At 47.2% G+C, this 19,818-nt stretch overlaps 1 protein-coding gene across 4 annotated transcripts in view; it reads right to left on the reverse strand.

Annotated features, from left to right (window-relative positions):
- Positions 1-514: 514 nt before the first annotated feature.
- TBCEL (tubulin folding cofactor E like) overlaps positions 515-19,818 on the reverse strand; it is a 20,236-nt gene continuing 932 nt past the window's right edge. For 2 of the 4 annotated variants that reach the window (XM_003212682.4, XM_010723656.3), the window contains exons 2-8: positions 16,803-16,952; positions 14,535-14,674; positions 11,325-11,506; positions 10,021-10,277; positions 8,464-8,590; positions 7,900-8,016; positions 515-3,563 (exon numbers count right to left, since the gene is read on the reverse strand). In XM_003212682.4, coding sequence (XP_003212730.1) covers positions 3,245-3,563; positions 7,900-8,016; positions 8,464-8,590; positions 10,021-10,277; positions 11,325-11,506; positions 14,535-14,674; positions 16,803-16,935 — 1,275 coding nt within the window. In that variant the 5' untranslated portion in view covers positions 16,936-16,952 and the 3' untranslated portion in view covers positions 515-3,244. Of the gene's footprint in view, positions 3,564-7,899; positions 8,017-8,463; positions 8,591-10,020; positions 10,278-11,324; positions 11,507-14,534; positions 14,675-16,802; positions 16,953-18,490; positions 19,286-19,818 lie in introns of those variants that run through there. The other 2 variants (XM_010723655.3, XM_019623028.2) reach the window with 2 other exon arrangements.

A 19,818-nucleotide genomic window follows, 5' to 3' on the forward strand; every position in this document is an offset into this window, starting at 1 on the left:
GACGTCTCCAAAAAAAAAACAACGGCGCAGCATCTCGTCTCAACACGCGGAGCCGTGCAAAACTTTGGTATATAGCTGTTACCCAATTCCATATGAACCAGGTGCTTCTTCCACTGTGCAGACTGCCCACGGCAGATTTTTTATGCATGAACAACAAAATTTTTCTTGACAAAAGTAGCACTCTCAGAAAAGAACACAAGAGCTAGAGAAGCTTGCAAGCCTGCATTTTGTTTTCTAAAGGAATGGGGCAGAACTGGGGATCTGTCACTAAAGCAGATGCATGTGAACAAAGGCGGGATGCAGCACCTCGTGGCATTGCATGGACTGACACGGACCCTCCTCCCAGCTCAGGACACTCTCACTGCCCACCACCAGCCCCCAGACCCCTGCTGTTCAGAGCCCTCAGTCCCCCCAAGACCCAGCAAGCACTAACATTGCCCAAACACAAAACCCTTCCTCAGCAGGTATTACAAAAGGAAAGCAATCCAGTCTGGGACATCCTGGAGCATTGTTTGCGTGCCACTCCATCCTACTTTTCGAAGTCTATCACGTAGACACATCGGTCCCTCCTGGCTTTTGGATGTGGCCCTTTCTCCTTGGGAAGCCAACCGATGCTTTTCGTTTCCACCCAATGCATGCTCTGCTGCTGCCTGAACAGCTTGGGAACATCATCCAGGAACAACCTTCCCCAACGACGTGGCAAGGCACACATTCATACCGAGGAGCCAGTTTGGGTGCTGATGCCAAATCCCCAGTGATACACGGCGCGTGTCCACATCACGAGCAACAAGCAATCCTCTTTGTTCATCTTCCAGTTCCACCATAAATAAAGCCATTACTTACTGGCAGCTCCTAGCCAGCGCAGCAGCACTGCTCCCTGTGTGGATGAGGGTAATTCTTAGCAGGGAAACAAACCTACAAGCACATAGCTGGGTCTTCTTCAATATCCCCTTTACTTCTTTAATGGACTTTGTTTATTTCGCTTTCTGCGAGTCAGACATTTAATTGTGCTGAGCAAGCTGGTCAGTAATTACAGCATCACACTAATACCAGTTACAATGCCATAAATATATCCATGTAGGCAATTACTGCTCTGTAGAATTAGATCAGAGATTCCTTTGCATCTGCACTGGTTGCCTAGTTCGGACAACGCGGCGACCGATGGACGATGTACTTAAACAGGAGGTCAAAGGGAGAAATAGGCTTCTAATATTAAACAACCATATCTTCATAAAACTTTGCTTTATAACAAAATATCTTATTAAACACAACTTTTCCGATGCATATCTATGTATATATCATACAGAAGTGTTGGCTTAAGAGTTCCGCTATAAGGCAGCAAAATGCCTTTCGCTGCCCAAATGGAAAATACATCTTCAGTAAAGCTGTAGCTTATAAAAGCATCATCTTATGATACACTGCCACCACCTCCCTGCTCGTGTTTTATGGGGACTGCGGCCCTGCAGCTATGGCCGTAGTCTCTACTCCACCTATGGTGACTCCTGCTCCATTTACTATTGCTCGTCTCGATGGTGCCAGGAGATGGATGGTTTTGGCAGGGAGATGAGGCAGAAATAATTACCTTGTCTTAAGTCCTCCCATTTTTAATCTTTATTGTGGATGCGGAACTAATCCCCTCTCAACAGTCCCTACAACCTGAACCTGAAGATTACGAGATAACACTTTGTCCCCTCCCCATCCTACCCCACCCCACGATCTAAGTAAAATATAAAGAGAAATACACAACTCCAAGGCTATAAAGGAGCTTGGTGGCGTGGACAAAAGCATCTCGGGAAAAAAGTGCACGTGGGGACAGGGAGCATTTCAAAAATTACGGTCAGGAGTTCACGTGTAACCAGAGCCCTCACTGCACAGCTTCAGAAACTTTGATGCAGTTGCTTATAACAAGGTAATTTGAAAAGTCTTCAGCTTGTCAGGATGACAGAAGAACAAGGGAGGACAGAGTAAAGCGAAACGGCCGTCTGATTTACAAGAGATATAAAGGACTGAGGGTTTCATCGCACAGGAATCTGCGCTGCGTTAGACAAGGGGGGCTAATTTAAGCAGCAGCACACAATGCCTACAAGGTGCATATGGGGGTGGGGGATCTAGTGAACACCTGCTTTACAATACACGTGGGTATAGGTGCTTTTGGACCTGCTGTCCAAGAAACTGATCCGAGTCAACACATTCTGCTAGTTTGGACCCTAAATGGAGACCCTGCAGCCAGGGGTCCCCGGGAAAGTGCCAGGTTTCATTTCTGGTGCAACAACAACAAACAAACTTCAACTCGAGTCTTGCTCCCTCCCAGGAGAGCAATTTCAGCCATTCCACTTTCGGGACACAGCGGTACAAGGTTAAGTGCTCATTGGAAGACCTTTCAGCATCGCAGGGATGTTTCCTAGCCAAAGGAGGAACACACTCCTCACCACGTTTCTGACCCACTACCCTAAAAGCCCTCAACACAATGCCAACCCACAATTCCTTTCCCAAATTACGGGGCCAGGCTTGCTTTGCCTGCAGGCTGACAGTGCTACAGCTTGCAGACACTGTGACAAGGACACAGAAAGCAAACCTTCTCCAAACTCATGATAGGACAGCATGGCTAGAAGCAGGAGTTTTTAGAAGAAATCCTTGCTTTCTCACAACATCCCTGTCTTTCCCTCATCTTGTGCGCTCTCACCAACCAGTGGAGCTAAGTGGATGCACTGAATGCTGAATACCTGAGCTCTGATTCAAACTGAACATTGTTTCAGACCTTTTCAACGAGCTTGAGTGTGACAAAAGGCTACGAGACAGCACCCAGATGGAAAACCAAGCTCGCTCAAACTGCAGTTGGATAGCTAGGGTGCTCTGGTGGTGCCAAAAAAAACACACGTTTTTTAGAGAAAGAAAAATAAATAGGTCAAATTCCACACCACGCTATCTTCTCCCTTACGGGCCCTAGCATTCTTCAGCTTCAACAACTGACCATTCATGCCAAATCACGAGTATACCGGAGCATCAAAGAAAACATGGGGGTATTGCACACACAGAAACACATGCACTGAAGTCAGCTGTCACCTCGAGGTCACCTGCAGTGGGTGGTGGGCATGGTTCTGCCATCAGGGCACTCGCTCCGGGCTAAGCCATTACCTGCTATAGAAACACAACCAAACCTCAACCAACCAACCGAAATAAAAACCTTGCAAACACTCCTTAAATGCATGTGTGTGGGTGTGTGGGGTGTGTAGGTCGAGAGAGGCTACTTCATCCTGGGCTCCACGTAGATTTTGTCTCCATCCCGAATGCCGTAGGAATGCAGTGCTCGTGAGCTGTACTTCATCTCCTCGGGGCCGAAGGGGGCTTCCTGGTCCAAGTAGAAGAGCAGCATGTTGCTGGTTGACAGCTGCACCACAGTTTTTAAGTGCTTCTTCAGTTCTGCCACAGTCTGATCAAGACGGATTGACATCTCTTCTACTTTGTCCTGGAAGTGAACCTCCACCTTCACACTGCTCTGCGGCCGAAGATCCACGACTGCCAAGGGCTCCAGCTTCCCATACTTGGTGATGAGCTCGTGGTACCTGCAGATAAAACAAGTCCAGAGTTACAGTACAATCCCTCAGATGGCCATTATACTCTTCACAAGTTGTCTCACTTTGGTTGCAGTCATCCAAGGACACTATTAGTTTGCAAAGCACAGTTTAGCGTCCGCAGCAACTAAAGAAACAACTCAGGCTTTCTTCTCCATTTTTCACCACATCTCTGGTACTTTAGGGAGCTGTGTTTTTCTCATGCGAGGCAAATTCACCCTTGATTTGAGTCAGACAACCTAAACAGACATCCATCAGGAATAAATCTGGATTGGTAGGAGTCTGCTTTCTGCTCTGCTAGTCTGACACTTCACAGAGCACAAACCATTTCTCTAGCACAGCACTGAACACGTGCAAACACAACCCAGAAAGCCCATCACTCCAGTCCCTTTGTCTCAGGTGTCCAGACACACTGCAGCACCAACACGAACCCTCCTGAGACAGCCAGCTTGACTGGTCTCAAAACAGCTCTATGAGGGCAACTGAGCAGCATTGCTCTATGCCATGATCCTACAGTGCCAGAAACACCGTGACTAAAGTGGGATTTGGAAGAAAAGGAGGATAATACACTCAAAAGACTCTACACCTCCTGCTCCATTTCTTGCCAGTCGATCTCTTAAGTGCACTCTGATGACACAGGAGTTTTGCTAGCAGTCCTGCAGGGGCTCTGACACAAGGTCCCACTGACAATTTCCCCTTGAAGGCAAGTTCTCTAGCCTTCCTACCCGAGGTCCAGCTCAGGGAACCACGCAGGCAGTGCAAAGCCCATCTCACCCCCACCACCACCCTCAGCTGGTATTGCTCCCACTGGGAATGCAGCACCTCCCTTGCCTGGCTGGGAAAGGGGCAAAAAGGCAGCACAACGCATAATGCAATCGAAATGACAAAGGCTGAGAGAAGCAGAGAAAAGGTAACGTTTCAGAGGCCCTCCACTGTGTGCTGTACAGAAAGCTCTTTTTGTTCCCCATCTGAGCCCAGGCCGAATGTGATCGGTGCTGTGTCACTGCTCCTGTCAAGAGATGACGGGTGCTGGCAGGATGGTGACCCCTGGGAGTCCTGCTCAAGGCAGGAACGTTCCTGGAGAACAGCAGCCCCTCTGTCTGCCGGGAAATGAGGCAAGGGCCTCCAGGCACTAGGATTTCCCTTGTCTCACAGACAAAATGGGCCTTCACCAGGGCTGAGTGTCCAAATGCAGGCTGGTGCCCTGCTCTCACAGTCACCTGGCCGATACCATCGGGCTGCTTTAGAAAAGCCATTAGTGCCGGGAGGAGACGACGTGCTCCCCATACTTTACCTGCTGGGCTATGCCTGCAGCAAGCACAAGTGTATCACTGATGGCAAGGAAATCCTCACAGTGCTCAGTCCGCAGGCTGGTGGTGTACAGAGTACAATAAGAGGGACAAAGCTCCAGCAGGCTGAGAGGGAGAAGTAGCTCAAATGGGCTAGGATTACCCAAATGCATGTTGTGAATATATAAAGTTGCCTTTCATTTTCTTGCATCATGAGAAGGCTGAACAAGCTTTGCAGCATGCTCCTCATACACTCACTGCAGTCTGTACTGAAAGTTGGGAGTTGGTTGGTGGCCCTGCATGTGGCAGGGGGGGTTGGAGATTCATGATCCTGGATGTCCCTTCCAACCCTGGCCATTCTGTGGAAGACTGGATCCCCTCTGATCGATAGAGACAAAGGCACAATTTGGTACCCTGCTAATTGGCACCCTGGAGACTCCCTTAATCGTCCCTTGCAGCCTGGCAGGCGCTGGCTGCCAGAGCAGAGGATGCTGGAGAAAGGAGCCTGGCTACAAGTGCCTCTGATATTCTGCAGATAAACAGCAGACCAGAGCAGAGGACTCATTAAAAACCCACAGACACAACAACGTCACTCCAGAAACAAGCCAATATTGGATTGTACACTCAGCACTCCTTTCTAACTCACGTCATCCACAGAGAAAGATTATTTCTGTCCATTTCACTCCTTCTGCAATCCTTTCAAGCTGCAGCTTGAGAGGAGGAACAACACAAATTGGGAAGTTTACTGGGACAGAACTCACTGTTTGTTTATTGCATACTGTGCCTTGACAGCCTGGAGGGGGGGCTGCTTACACTGGTGCATTTTCCATGCATTGCTGTTGTCTCCCTCCACTTGAGGCTGCACTGCAATGCAGATGCTATGCCCCCTGCAACAACATGCATATGTCCTCATTTGATTCTAATTACAAATCACCTTCAGAGAGACCACACCAGATCTGGAGCAAAGGGGAAGAAGGTCCAGCAAAAAAAAAAACACATACACAAAATCCTTCTGCAAAGAATGGCAGCTCTCTGGGCTGCGAGGGCTGCTGTGCTCAGGTTCAGGAACTGAACCCAGGCATGAGGGATGCTCTCAGCCATCTGCAGCCTCATTACAAAATACAGTGTAGTGGAACAGCTCCTCCAGAACAGAATAACCCCCTTCAGTGGCTGCACAAGTCTCTTGGATACGCTGCACAGATGAAGGGATTCAGACAATGAGCCCATTGACTGAGGAAAGGGCTTTAATAGTGTTTAAAGGTTAAGGAACTGAAGGCAGATTTCTGCCGTGTCTTGCTGCAGAGGCATACAGTTAACATGCTGTTCAAGATAAGCCCAGCCTCACCAGACAGGTGAGATATTAGTAACTTCTTACATGGCCACAATATGCTTCATGAGTTCCTGGCACTATTCACTGAGCCAACTCCTCCACAGCACATTGCTCCCAGACACACAAGGCTCCTGTCACTGTAGTGCCTGCAGACACAAATCCAGAACAACAAGCAGGAACAACATCAGAGCCTGTCACCTATTTGTCTTCCCTCTGCTGCCCAAACCCTTCTTTCTGAGCTCAGAGCATCACATCTGTTCCACTACAATCAAAGGGCTGCTCAAACTTTACCTTCCTTCTTCAGTCTGTACCTGAAAAATCAATTCCAGCCCAAAGGCTTTCTTTGCCTTCTCCCAGCTACCTTCTCCAGGCACCCTGAGCCTGTTTGCCATTGCACCTGGTCACCCTGCTCTTCCTTCCTTCTGGAGCCACGAACACCGAGAACTACAACAATTTTCGTAGAAATAAGATGTTATTGAGAAAAACCCATTCTAGGAGCAGAACCACGAGCTTACAGTCCTCTCCCACCTCCTCCTTCCTCTCCCCTGCATTTTTTGCTTGTGCTGCTATCACTTCCAACATTTGTTTCAATTTTTCTGCTTAGAGAGTTCCTTAAATTACAAGCCAGGACTTGTTCTCAGTCTCATCTCCCTGACTGCACTGCTGCCCTTCGCCTCTGAACTGACCCAGCATGCCTTTAGCAAATACCAGCATTGCTGGACTCATCAGTATTCGTACAAACCATCCTGCCCTCAATTCCCCATTCCAACCTTCTGATGTACTCTCTGTATTGGCAGGCCATACACACACAGCTCTTCCAAAAAACAAGAGGCAGTTTCACCTGCAAGTTAATCTAAGGGAAACACTGACTGATCAGTGTAAACACTTACCAGATGCTGCTCACATCTCTGCCATCTCTTTACATTTCAATTCTTCGCTTTGTCCCTACCTCTATCTGCCTCCCATCCAGCTCTCACACACAGTCACTCTTGTCCTGTTTTCTGTAAAGAAAGAGCTGTGAAGCTTCGCTGTTTGGAAAGCTCATGAGAGTCATGGGCTACAAGGCACATCAGTGCAGTGGCTGGGCACTCCACGATCCTTCCTCAGCCCATTAAGAAGCAGTAAGTAGATGCCAGCGTAGAGAACATAGAGACTGAGCAACATCTGTCAAAGTTCATTAGTTTACTAAGATTAACAGGTCATTGGGCATACTTTCTGGCAAGAAAAAGCCATCAAATTTTCCATTTGTGAGCTTCAAAGTGAGGGGACAGCTTCCCATCGCCAGGCTCGTTCCACACACCAGATGGCCAAGAGAATTAGATGCCCTGGCCTGGCACCAGAGAGCACGATCTGAACTGACTTCTGGGGACTCACAAGCACAGGTAGATTATGAAGCCAGCTCTGGGAGTCCAGGAAGCAATGAAGATCATGAACTTAACAGTCACGTTGTTTAATGGCACTTGACACAGACACTTTAAGACCAAATTTCACTCAGGAGTGATTCTACAAGTCATCAGACAACACTCTAATGTAACAGCATCAACTCACACAGAACGAAGGTGGCAAGACAGGAGAGAGGTGAAGAGCGTGTTTTTCACGGACCAGCTAGCCCGGATTTCCCATGTAACATCAGCTCTTTGTTTGCCTTCACTTTGGCCTCACTGCCTTTTCACTCCCAGTTCTCCATTCCAAGACAAAGGCTTCATACCTGAATGGGACTTCCTCCTCTGGGAACTCCATGTAATACCGGATGAAGAATCGCTCCGAGTCCTCTCGCTCCCCATCCCCAACAATGCTCCCGTTGAGCTTGATGATAGATGGCAACCTGCTTGCAGACACCAAAAAGCACAGTCAGTGAGAAAAGAAACCCAAATAAGGGTCACCGATGAGGCAGTCACCCCCAAAAGCTATGTGCCATAAGGTTACCATCAGGAGATTGCTGCCCCCAGGAGAAAGGGAATGCAGTTTTTAAGTGCATTCAGAACTAAACACTCCCATTTCACCATATGCATGCATTGCTGAAAACATACTTCTCTGCATTCCCAAGAATGTTTTCAGTTAGGAATACAGGTTTCTATTCCTCTTTCCCAAACAGAAACACCCACCCTCCCCCTCTCCACCCCCAAAAAAAAACCAACAACAAAACCTCCAGTCTTTCAAAGTAGTGAATTCATACAGAACTCCATCTCCTAGCAGCCTCATCCTCCAATTACCAGCTCCCAGCCACTCACTGTCACATAACAAGTCTGCATAGGAGAGCCAAACAACAGACCTGGCTATTAGCAGCTTCCTGCGCTCCTCAGTGGTGTAGGACTGCAGCAAAGGGATTCCTAGCAATTTCACTTCCTCGAGCTTGGGAAAAGAATTTAACTTGTCAATGTCTTCCCAGCAATGCAGACCTGCTCAGAAGAGAAGATTTGCTTACACACACACAGATAATACATAATGTATCCGAGACTACCAAACATAGGCAAACAACGTATGTGACAGGCAAGTGTCTACTGAAGTTTCTCTGGAAGTCAGCTTGCTCATGACACACTGAAAACACCTCTTTCACTCGCTTGCAAGACAGAGTAGTTTTAATTCCCCCATGCTGTTGTACCAGTCTGGAAAGATGCTCTATACAGGTGATTGGGAGCTTAGCTTTTACAGCGGTCTCTGCCTTGTCATTTTTTCTAACACACTCCTTGGGACTTCTGGGCTCTATTCAACTATCAGTTCACAAGCCACAAAAATCAACGCAGAATCCCAAGATCTCAAATACTTGGAATCAAAATTGCCAACACTTATCACAGGAGCACTTGCTCCTCGGTGAGATAGAGCTTTCAAACCCAGGTGAGCAGGCTTTGCTTCCTTTGGTTAGGTTTAAGCCTTTCTTATGAGGATTCTTTGATGCTTACACTGCAAAGCACGTTAACGAAGTGCCTTCCACCCAGGCTTAAGACTTAGCTATTGCTCACACAGCATTTAAGGCTGCAGAGAACAAAAGATGATGATGCATTAAGTAGTTTTGCAGCTGAACATGTGGCAGACGTGCTGTCTCACCAGCGTGTCACAGCCCTCCCAGCCTGCCCTGCAGCCTCCTCTCCACTTCCCAGTACTCCAATTTACTTGCTGAAAAATCCCAGGGGCTGAAGTATAAAACAGCCTCGAGCAAAACTTGTGGTGTTCTTCTGATATCTGAGGACAGGTGACAGACAGCTTAGGCTCGTGTACACTTGACCCTTACACACCACACACCTACACTTGTGCTCGTTCCACCCAAGATAAAACACAGAGATGCAAAGGCAAATGGGACTCTTTCATCCTCTCCACTGTCAGACACTTATTTATCCTTCCTCAGAATTGCCCGAGGCAGGGTCAGGAAATGGAAGGAAACTGCTAACAAAAACAGCCCTTCACCAGCTCACTTGGAGTAACTACCAGTCCACTTTCCTCTGGCTCATCACCTAGGTAATGACTGACCACAAAAAGGTAAAGCCAACAGAAATAAACAAATGCACTTCCTGCTTGTTTTCCTTCACTAACACTGCATTCCTCAGCTCAGTGTGCTTCAGGTTATCTGGCAGGACAGACTGGGCCAAAGATAAGTGGCCATTTTCATCTCTGCCACAGCACCAGAACCATCCAGAAGATTTAGGCTCCTGCTGTCTTCTCTCACTCTTTGCAGGACGCAATGCTGACTGCAGCTTACTGCTAATGCAGCCTAGGAAGCAACCAACCCTCAGGCTTAAGTTTCAAGCAGCTCCAAGTGTGTTTTTCACCTTCTCAAGAGGTAACATTCTGATCAATTGCCATCACAAAAAGTGCACCACTTCAGGGCGCTCACCTGACTTGTGCAAATTGATGGATCGCAAGTTGGGGAACAGCCTTGCGAGGGAATCTTCTGACTCTTCGATGGTGGTGAGGTTGTTGTTAGCCAGAATAAGTGTGTCCAGAGATGGAAACATAATTCCCAATTTTCGAATTTCAGTCCAGTCTTGAAGATTATTGTCAGTTATGTGGAGTAATTTGAGAGACTGACAGCAAACTGGAGAACAAGACACTGTTTCGTAGTCGTTAAGGCACAGGAAGAGCTCCTCCAAGCTGCATGGGGAAGAAAGATCACATCATCATCTTAACACGTTCTGTGAAATGATGACCACCTGGGGTGCAGGGACACACACACTGCTTTAACACAACTCTCTTTAATGGCTCCTACTCGATTTGAAACCTCAGCACAGAGAGGCCCTCTGGAGCACTCCTAATGGAGTGTTTCAGCTACTCTGCTCTGCTCCCATTTGTAAGCTTCATCCACAGCTCTACACCTCCCCCTAGACCCCCAAATACTTTCAGCTGTACAACTTCTCTAACAGATCGTTTGGGATGATGCTCCACATTTGTGCCTGATGAGCCACCAGCCCAGCTCCAGTGGTGACTGGTACTTGCTCTCAGTGCTCAGCACTTAATTTAATGAGGTACAATATATATATGATGCTTCTCCCCGCCTCGCCGGTTCTGCCAAAGTCTCCTATTCAAGAAAAGAGGTCTCACTAAGTTTTCAGACAGGTATGCTCACTCCTCTAATTCCTGTTATACACACACAGGTCACAGGGGATACACTGCTACCATCATCCCTGCTTACAAAACTGTGCAAGGAGGAATCTGGTATCAAACTGAAGCCACCGAGGACATCCGGGGAAACTGAATGCCACTGCCAAGGTGGACCATGGCCAAGCCACAGAAATCAACAAACTCATTTGCACAGAAAAGCATGATGAAATATTAGTTGACTAGTGGCCAGACCCTCCGATTTACATCCCATTCAAAAGCTATTAGTGCAGGTATGCACTGCACCATTCATTCTGCAGTGAGTCACGTCCTGCATTGTCGGGATCATTATCCATCTCTCAGTGCTAGTATTTGGATGTGGAAAAGCAGCCTTGGTGGGCTTTGGAGCATTGCACAAGTTCAGCTTTTAAGCTGTTGTCAAGCCTTCACCTGGCCAGTTCCCAAGCTCTCAAAAAAGAAATTCCATATTCTTCTACTTATGACATTCAATTCCTCACACCCCATTCATTCCTCACCACATTAGTTATTAGGACAGCCTTGAGCTGTGTGCAGTGAGCACCCCATTCTCTGCCCAGTGCTTACTCAGGTAACTCCTGCAGGATTGTGTGGACTGTTTCCCAGGAAGCTTTGCTGTTGTTGAGCACAAGTTTGCGGACGCCAGCGAAGGACCCAGCACACCTTCTCTCTAGAACGGACAAACTGAGAGGATTGGAACTCAAGTTTAGAAACTCCAAGTGGGGAACGTTGGACACAATTTTACTGACCTAAGTGAGGAGGGAAAAAAAGAAGAAAACAAAAAGAGAAAGAAAGATGTGTATCAGGCAGTAATCAGACCTCGTGCAATAATATCCCATCTCCTGAAAGGAGCCCCTTTGGTATGTCCATGAGGCTCAGGGAAATTATATGGGGGGGCTGAAATTAGGCTTGTGGATAACTACCTGAAATTCATACTCCAGCTATTCACTGATCTGGTTTGATTGGTTAATTGTTCCTTCGCCTCAATGGTTCAATTAATTACAATCTCTGGGCAGCTTGATAAGAGAAAGAAAGAAAGTCTCTGGGGAGAGGTCATAAAATCCACCTGAATGCCCCAGCACAGTTCTGGGGCTGCAGCTCTGAATGCTGTCATCCCCACTTTCAGCAGGGCAGTCATGGGCACATCTCCTGAGTTCCTGCCATCACCAACCACTCGCTCAGCTTCCCACTGCTCCCCACTAGGCACAGACTTGACCGTTTTGCCAGAAGCTCATTGTACACACACAGTGAATTCCATATTTGATTCCATTACTCTGCAAGCAGCAGCCTTCCTGCAATAGATCCAAATGCTGGGTACCTCTGCTTGGGGCTCCTTGCTTTCTCTGTGTGTATCACGTGCTGAGGGCATGGTAGCAGAGAGGTGAGGAAGATGCAGAAAGAAGGAAAAACAAAGGCAACAGGGTACAGCTCTGGCGTGCAGCATACATAACAGATCATGGGATCAGGGTAGGTGCTGACCTGAACCTCACCAATACACAGAAAGATATGGGGAAAGGTTACTAACGTGGTCAATTTGTGGTCACCTAAAAATGATTAAGTGAACAGAACAACCAGGCAGCACCAATTTGTAAAGAACACATCACGTCAATCTAATTTTTCTCTCTGACTGAGTAAGTGACTCAGTGACAAGTCACATAATGGAATGTCAGCCTCCGAGGCCATCTGCACGCTGGTCACATCAGCAAGCAAAGGGCTTTGAACAGCCCCTGGAATATTGCTCTAAGTTACGAGTTCAGTACAAAACCAGCAGACACCACGAGGGCATCCTCCTGCAGAATGCCACTCGTTATATTACAAGTGAGCAGAATAGTTGAACACTCTGTGCTTTCTTATTCTGTGCCTGATACCGAGGTGGGAAGGACTGCCAGCATGCACATGGGCCAAGGCCAAAAGGTGCAAGTTCATTGCAAGGATGGACAAGGCACCAACAGTGGAAAAAGGAAAATCATTGATAACACAGCAAGGAGTAAGAAAACACCTCGCTGGAGAGCTCCACTCCACAAAGCAACTGGGATGGGAGAGATTTGGGAAGACCATGACATACACAGGTCAACAACACAGTGCAATTGCTAGCAAAGGACAACAATCACTTGCAAATCTGTAATTCATGTGTTCCATACGTGATGCTAAAGGAATTACTCTGCCTCACTTTGAGCTGGTGAAGCCTCAGCTAGGGTGATGTCATGTTTTGGGCACTACAAGCTTTAAGAATGAAACAGTCAAACTGGAAGGACATCAAAGCAAGAAAGACAATATGGGATTTAGAACAAAAATGGCCTGCAATGAGAAATAGAAGTAACTGGATTTTTTTAATATTATCCTAAGGTTGGAAAAGCAGACAGGAGAGTTCATATGTGGGTAGAAAAGGGTGTCACAAAGGGAGCAGCAGCAAATGCTCCTCCATGCCTGCTGTGTACAGGGCACCAGCAATTGCCTTATCTTGAGCATGGCAGATTTATGTGACGTGGTTTAGATTAAGAGGTTATTAGCTAGCTGGACATCTGGAATCCCCATCTCTGGCAGTTTGTGAGAGCTGATTAGATATTTGTGTGCTGGAGACAGGCTAAGAAAACTTAATCCGGTCTTAGAAGAAGGGGCCAAAGTAGAAGGAAAACCTTTCATTTCCTGCTTTACTGTGGTTCACCCAGAGGCCAGCAAATGGTGCTGTCCAGGGGCAGCCTAAGCAGACAGACGAAAGGGCAGCGTGTGAGACATGCAGCTCGTGTGACATGTGGGTGTGCAGCAGCCCCAGCTGCTCAAAGTCTGACAGGGAGGAGAACTGGGAGCAGGAAGGCAGCTCATTGCTGTGGGATGAGGCTTCTGTGGGTCACAGGACAGCAAGGCACTGACCCAGCTCATAACAGGGATGTCTTCAGTATAAAATCATCTTCCCCGGCTCCGATCTCAACAGACAAGACTAAGCTCTCTCTCCTCTCCACCTTTTGGGTCAGTAAGGAAGGAACAAGGAAACCTATCTCCAGTTCTGGCAACTCCAGTAACAGAGCAGCAGCACTTCTGCACACACTGGCTCTGCTACCTGTTCAAAGATACAGGAGCTTAATGTGATGGAAATAAAATACCTTTACATTACTTGTCCTTTGTGTTTAAACACTAAACACTGAGTTAAAAGCAGACCAAAAGCCAGTGAGGAACAACAACAGATTGCAATTATTTTACTCATGTTACATTGCATTTTTCTAGCATATTTCAGCCAAGCACTTCAGAGCATTTCACAGCAGCATTCAGTGCTAATTAACGAGGCTTCAGAAGCGTCCTTTGATGTAGATGTTATTAAACCTGTTTTGCAGATGCCAAAACAAAAGAGGAGAGAGAAGAAATATTTTGCCCAGCATTATAGATTTGGTAGCAAAGCTGGGAATTAACTCCAGCTCCTCAGACCTCCTCTGCTCTTACTCTGTTGAAAACCACACTGCTCATTAACCTCTTGACTTTTGAAATGCCAGTTCCAGTGCTCTGCACAATAAAAAAAATATACATTTGTCACCCACAGGCCAAGATCATAAGTCAAGAAGAAAATGGAGTCAAGTGCCCGAACGGATTAAATTTATCACATTTATGGCTCTCGAGCTGTCAAACTAAATAAGCATCATCTTCAAAAAATGAGTAAGAACTCACAAAGTAAACAGAAATTTCTCTCCTTCAAATGAATGAAGTACTCTTACAACCCGTGATGCGTATGTATTCATTATAGCAGCCACCAAGGCCATTAGGGAGACGCACACACGACCATCCTACCTCGTGCCAGTCTTCCAGTTTATTGTCAGAAAGATCAAGTTCAGAGACGTGAGCACAGAAGGCAGCGATCTCGTTCTCATCCCCTGCACAGGTTATGCCACAGCTGTTCAGCACCAGCACGCTTGGAAGGTTGAGACGATCTGAAAGGGTGAAAGAAAAGATGCCCTATGGTCAGCACCAGATGCCTTTGGTACAAACAACAACACCTCCATCTCAGCGAACGCAAACGAGGTGTGAAATTCACCACGAGGCAATGATCTGCCCCAAATGCCACGATTTACACATACTTAAGAGATATTGGGATAAGCTGGTTCACATGACAGATGAGCAACATAAATCAAGACGTTTTCTTGCATCTACACATGACACATCCCACAGTATCAAAGCTCTTCAGTTACAGCATTACTTTCTGCCCACAGCACAGCAGCTAGGACAGTCCCTTGGACTCGACAGCCAGTTTTGGCCTGAACTTACACTCCTCCTCAGGCATCTGCTACTGCAGATAGGAAACAGCAGTAGCTGGAGTATCAGCTGCACAGAGCCAGGCCCCCTTATCCTCTTGTGCTTAGCCTACATGAGCCAAGGGTATATTTAAACACTTCTTTTTTAAGCTCTTCCTTTTCAACAACGTGCGTGATCCTACAACCTGGAAGAGCTTCAGTCTCTGCTCTGCCTTCAGCTTCAGTTTTGCTCTCATCTCATCTCACGCAGGTAAACATTCTCAGCTATTTTGCAGACAAGGACTTAGAGCACTGTCATGGCCTATTTGCTAAGGCCAAACCATGACAAACTAAAAAGCTATGCATTTGTCACAGGAAACCTCTTTGATCCAAGAAATCCCCATTAAGGCAGCCCAAGCCATCAGCCTTACTCTCTTCCCCATACAGCATTCTCTCATCTCTGCTGAATAGCAAAATTTAACAAGGTTTTACCAAAGAGATGGCCCTTTTTCTGTGTCCTTCATACTCGACAGCTGCATGGCCAGACAGGGCTTCTAACAGCAGACAGCAGTCGGAGTGATTGGAGATTTCCAGTTTCTTGGCTCACTACCACTTGCCTTTTTTAAAGGACAGCGTTGTACTGTGGGGATTAGTTGTGATGGACACGTAGGTCACGCCTTGATCACATCTGAAGGCCCAAGTGCCTTGTCTTCATCTCCCAAACAACTCAGGTAGGCGTGTGCTGGCACGCAGCAGAGAGGGCACTGGCTGAAGATTCCATTGGGCTGATTTTCTGTTTGTGTTAATATTGAGTGACATGCTGTATGTTTTATCCTTAACTAACCTCAGGCCCTTTTTTTTCTCCTCTGTCACAATCAGTTACTGTACATCCCATCCAGCTCTTTTCCGTGCCTATTTTCCCCCTTGGGGCTGGTTATGGCACAAATTGACCTGACGGAAATTTAAACTAAACTCACAACCAAAGATGGGCAAGAGGTTATACAAAGAGGCAGCAGGTCGGTGGGATAAACGGGCACCTCAGAGCCATCTGTATAAACAGAGAAACGAATGCAAACATCAGAGCTTGAGGGAAGACTAAAGGGCATCAAACTAACCCAGCTCAAAGAGCATGAAATAGCAACACAGATTCTGCAGTGCAGAAGACCGAAGGACGTACATAAGCAGCACAGCACTTCAGACACACGTCTGTCTTGATATTGCCTTCAGGCAGTACAGTCAGAAGCAAAGGAGAGGGATTTCTCCTGCAGTTCAGCAAAAGCATGCTCAGAGATCAGCTGATGCCTTGAGACGAGAACCAAAGCAAACAACAAACCCTCTTGAGGCACAAAAGAAGCCTCGCTGGAGATTCCACAGCTCAGCACCTGGCTTGATATACAGTCCTGTGTGCACTGGACTCCCTCTGTACCCACAGGCACCAAAATGAGCTGATGGCACCGCATGTGGAACAACCTCAAATACAGATCAAGCACTTTTGTATCATTCCAGCCACTAGCAGAGCAGTTAATATCATTAGGCTAATCAAAACTAAGCTGCAGGGACTGCTAAGCCCCCAGAACTCAGTGCTGCACAGAACCTTCGTTCCATCTCTCATTGAAAAGATTCTGATTCTGCTGTGCTGGCAGGGGGAAATTCAGTTCATTTTTACAGCAACCTTTATGCACTCAATCTGCTTTCAGTCTCTGCTAGTCCAGTCTCCCACCTTTTAGTAAGAAACACACCGTAACACAGAAGGACATTTCTTCTTCTGGGCAATTCTTCATTCAACATAAGCAAAAACAACCAGGAAACTGTTCCCACTGACACATACCTTTCATAGGTGAGCCCTGTGGAGTTGCTGGGACGTGCACACCCATACCAGGACCACGGCGATACGGGAAGTTCTCAGGGCTGTATTTCTCACAAAGAACTTGCATGAAACTCCTGCCACTGGGTTGGTCCATGCTCCTTTCTTGGACTTCTGGTTAACACAGAAAACAGAGCACACAATCAGTTCTCGTCACCTCCGGTTTTGGGAACATAGGACAGAAAGTGACCGTATCCAGCTCATGGGTTTTACTTCTTCATCTTTCAAATTAAAGATTACAGTGATACGGTAATCAGAGGGGGGAAGAAAAAAAAATAACTAAAACAATTCAAAACAAAGAAAATCGTAAGAAAAACAAAACCACAGAAATCCCAGAGCTGAACAAACACCCTTTAAATCATACAGTCCACATAAAAAGCCTCTGGGCCCCACACTCTTCCAGGACCCTTCCCAACAGGACCCTTGTTGTGCTCCAAGATGCACAAGATCACTTCCATGCCTTGCAAAAGGACTGGGAGATTTTCATAGATATTCACAAACATCTGCAGCCTGCTGAGAATTGGGGAAATAGCAAAGAGCTGTTCAGGAGATTGCTCAAAGGGGTGCTTTCATCCCCCCAGTTCCCTTTTCTCTATCAAAGGACTACACATCACCACCAGCCTGGGGACTCCTAATTGCTGTGCTCTGAAATCACAGGGAGGTCTTTACACCCTGATGCAAAATAACTCTTCCATTGGCTGGAGCACCAGCAGTTATCGTGGTCCTTTGCACTGTCAGATTAAGATGTGCTTACCACTACGCCTGCGTGGCACAGATCAACTCCACCCCAGAGGCATTTCACCTGGACGGAATGAAGGAAATAAATAGTTTTTGGGTGGGGGAAAAAGGGAAGGAGGATCCGCAGCATTCTGTTTGTATCAGAGGCAACCTCCAGTTGGTTTGTTAAAATCAGGCCAATGCAGTACACAGCCTGGAGCTCAACAGTCTCAGCTAGCTGGCTTCCATCAGCAGGCACACGGCGTGTCATGAGCTACTCAAGTTGGAGAGGAAAGGACTCTCAGGACTCTCATCTGCACTGACAGCAGTGTCTCACTCAATGCAAGGGCAAGTATCATCACTTCCCCTCTGACTCCACACAGAGCTGCAGTTGTTCTGTGCTGCTTGCAACTCTGGGCTTCTAATTAGAGCACAAGTGCTGTGTCACACCATGCTCTCAAGAACATAGCAGGCCATCACTTGGCCAGGCCAAAAAGCACGTTCTGCCAATTCCATTTTGCAGCTGTTTAATGTGTCTCAAAGATAAACATGCCCTTCATATCTAGGCAGGCCATAGAACAAACAGCACAGGAAAAAGGACTCCACATAGCACTCATGGGCTGCTAGCTTGCCTAGAGAGATAGCAGGGTCAGCTGGAAACCCACTTGGCACAAGGGAACCATGGGGGTCAGCACACTGCTGTGCCCACAGGAATGGACCCTGCTGTCCTGCTTTGCCCCAGCTACACTGAACTGGCATTTCACATCATTCTGGATGACAGAAGCACAGAAAAACAAAAATAATGTTGCTAACCAATGTCAAATTACCATCTCTGTACGCTGTGATGAACTTTTCCATACACTTGTTACTGGCAATGGCGTATACGAAAAAGTGAATCCAAAAAAAGTTCCCTTTGCTGAGACTCACATGCTTACCACACTTCTTGATCCTACTGCCTAGAACACCTCCATCTCAAACGACTTTGACGTCACGGTAAGAAGCAAGATGACAGAAGACTGTTAGAAATTCTGTGTGATCCGTAGAGCTTACAGGTTACGCACAGAGACATCAGAGATCAGGCTGATTTAAAAACAAAACACCTTTTTTAGTCCTCAGCAACTTGGGTGCATTCACACATCCTGTCCTTTTCAGCTGCAGTATCAGAATCCTGTCCTAATGACAGCCATGCTCATCACCTCCAAACTGCATACATTTTCTTTTTCAAGCTTTTCTTTGGCAAGCCAATGCCAAGCAACATCATAGGGCAGTTATTTTCTCCACAACCTAACATCATGAGATTTCATATTAATTATAACAAATTGTCACACTCATGGCACTTCTGCATCACTGCCATTACTTAAGAGCAAGGATCAACAAAGCACGCAAAGTAAACATGACACATTTCCCTGAATGCTGCCTGCACACCAGCAGGACAGGGCAATTTGCAGGGCACACGTTTCTGTGTGTTGTCCTACTGATGGCACGAGGAACAATTCATCCTGAAACTACTCTGGGCTGTCCAAATGACAGCATGAACTGCAAATGCTGTTCTTGGTCTTTGAGAGCTGCTGACAAGCAGCCTTTGTTGCCTATACTTGAGCACTGCTGGAAGGAGGTGGCACAAGGCACAATGTCTGCAAAGAAGAGCATAAGAACATTGACAATGACTGTGACAGTGCTATAAACCAACCAGGAGCAAAGGTTGTGGATGCCCCATCCCTGGAGGCATTCAAGGCCAGGCTGAATGTGGCTCTGGGGAGGCTGGGCTGGTGGTTGGTGACCCTGCACACAGCAGGGGGTTGGAACTGGCTGAGCATTGTGCTCCTTTTCAACCCAGGCCATTCTATGATTCTGTGAAAGATGATCCTTCAGAGGAATTAATTCATAGATGGCACACTCCAGTGCAACCTGGATACCTCCAAAGCTGAACCCAAGCATGCACACAATGCATTTCAGCACGTCCACGTGCCTGACATACATCTGCCAGAAAGCAGTCAGTCCATCCTTCCTCCGCGATGCGACCCAAAGCATTTTCATAGAACCACAACCATTGGAAAAGGCCACTGAGAGCATCGAATCCAGGCCCCGAGAGCCACCACAGCCAACCCGACCAGCAGAACACGGTCAGAAACATCACAACCGCACGTGGCCGCAACCAGCGGCGGGGAGAAGCCAGGGGTGAGGGCCGGGAGAGGAGCACCGTGAGCAGCAGGAAGGACAACGGGCACTCGAGAACCCCATCGATGCAGCACCGCGGGGCGGC

This window comes from Meleagris gallopavo, chromosome 26 (assembly GCF_000146605.3).
Source record: "Meleagris gallopavo isolate NT-WF06-2002-E0010 breed Aviagen turkey brand Nicholas breeding stock chromosome 26, Turkey_5.1, whole genome shotgun sequence".
NCBI classification, from domain to species: Eukaryota; Metazoa; Chordata; class Aves; order Galliformes; family Phasianidae; genus Meleagris; species Meleagris gallopavo.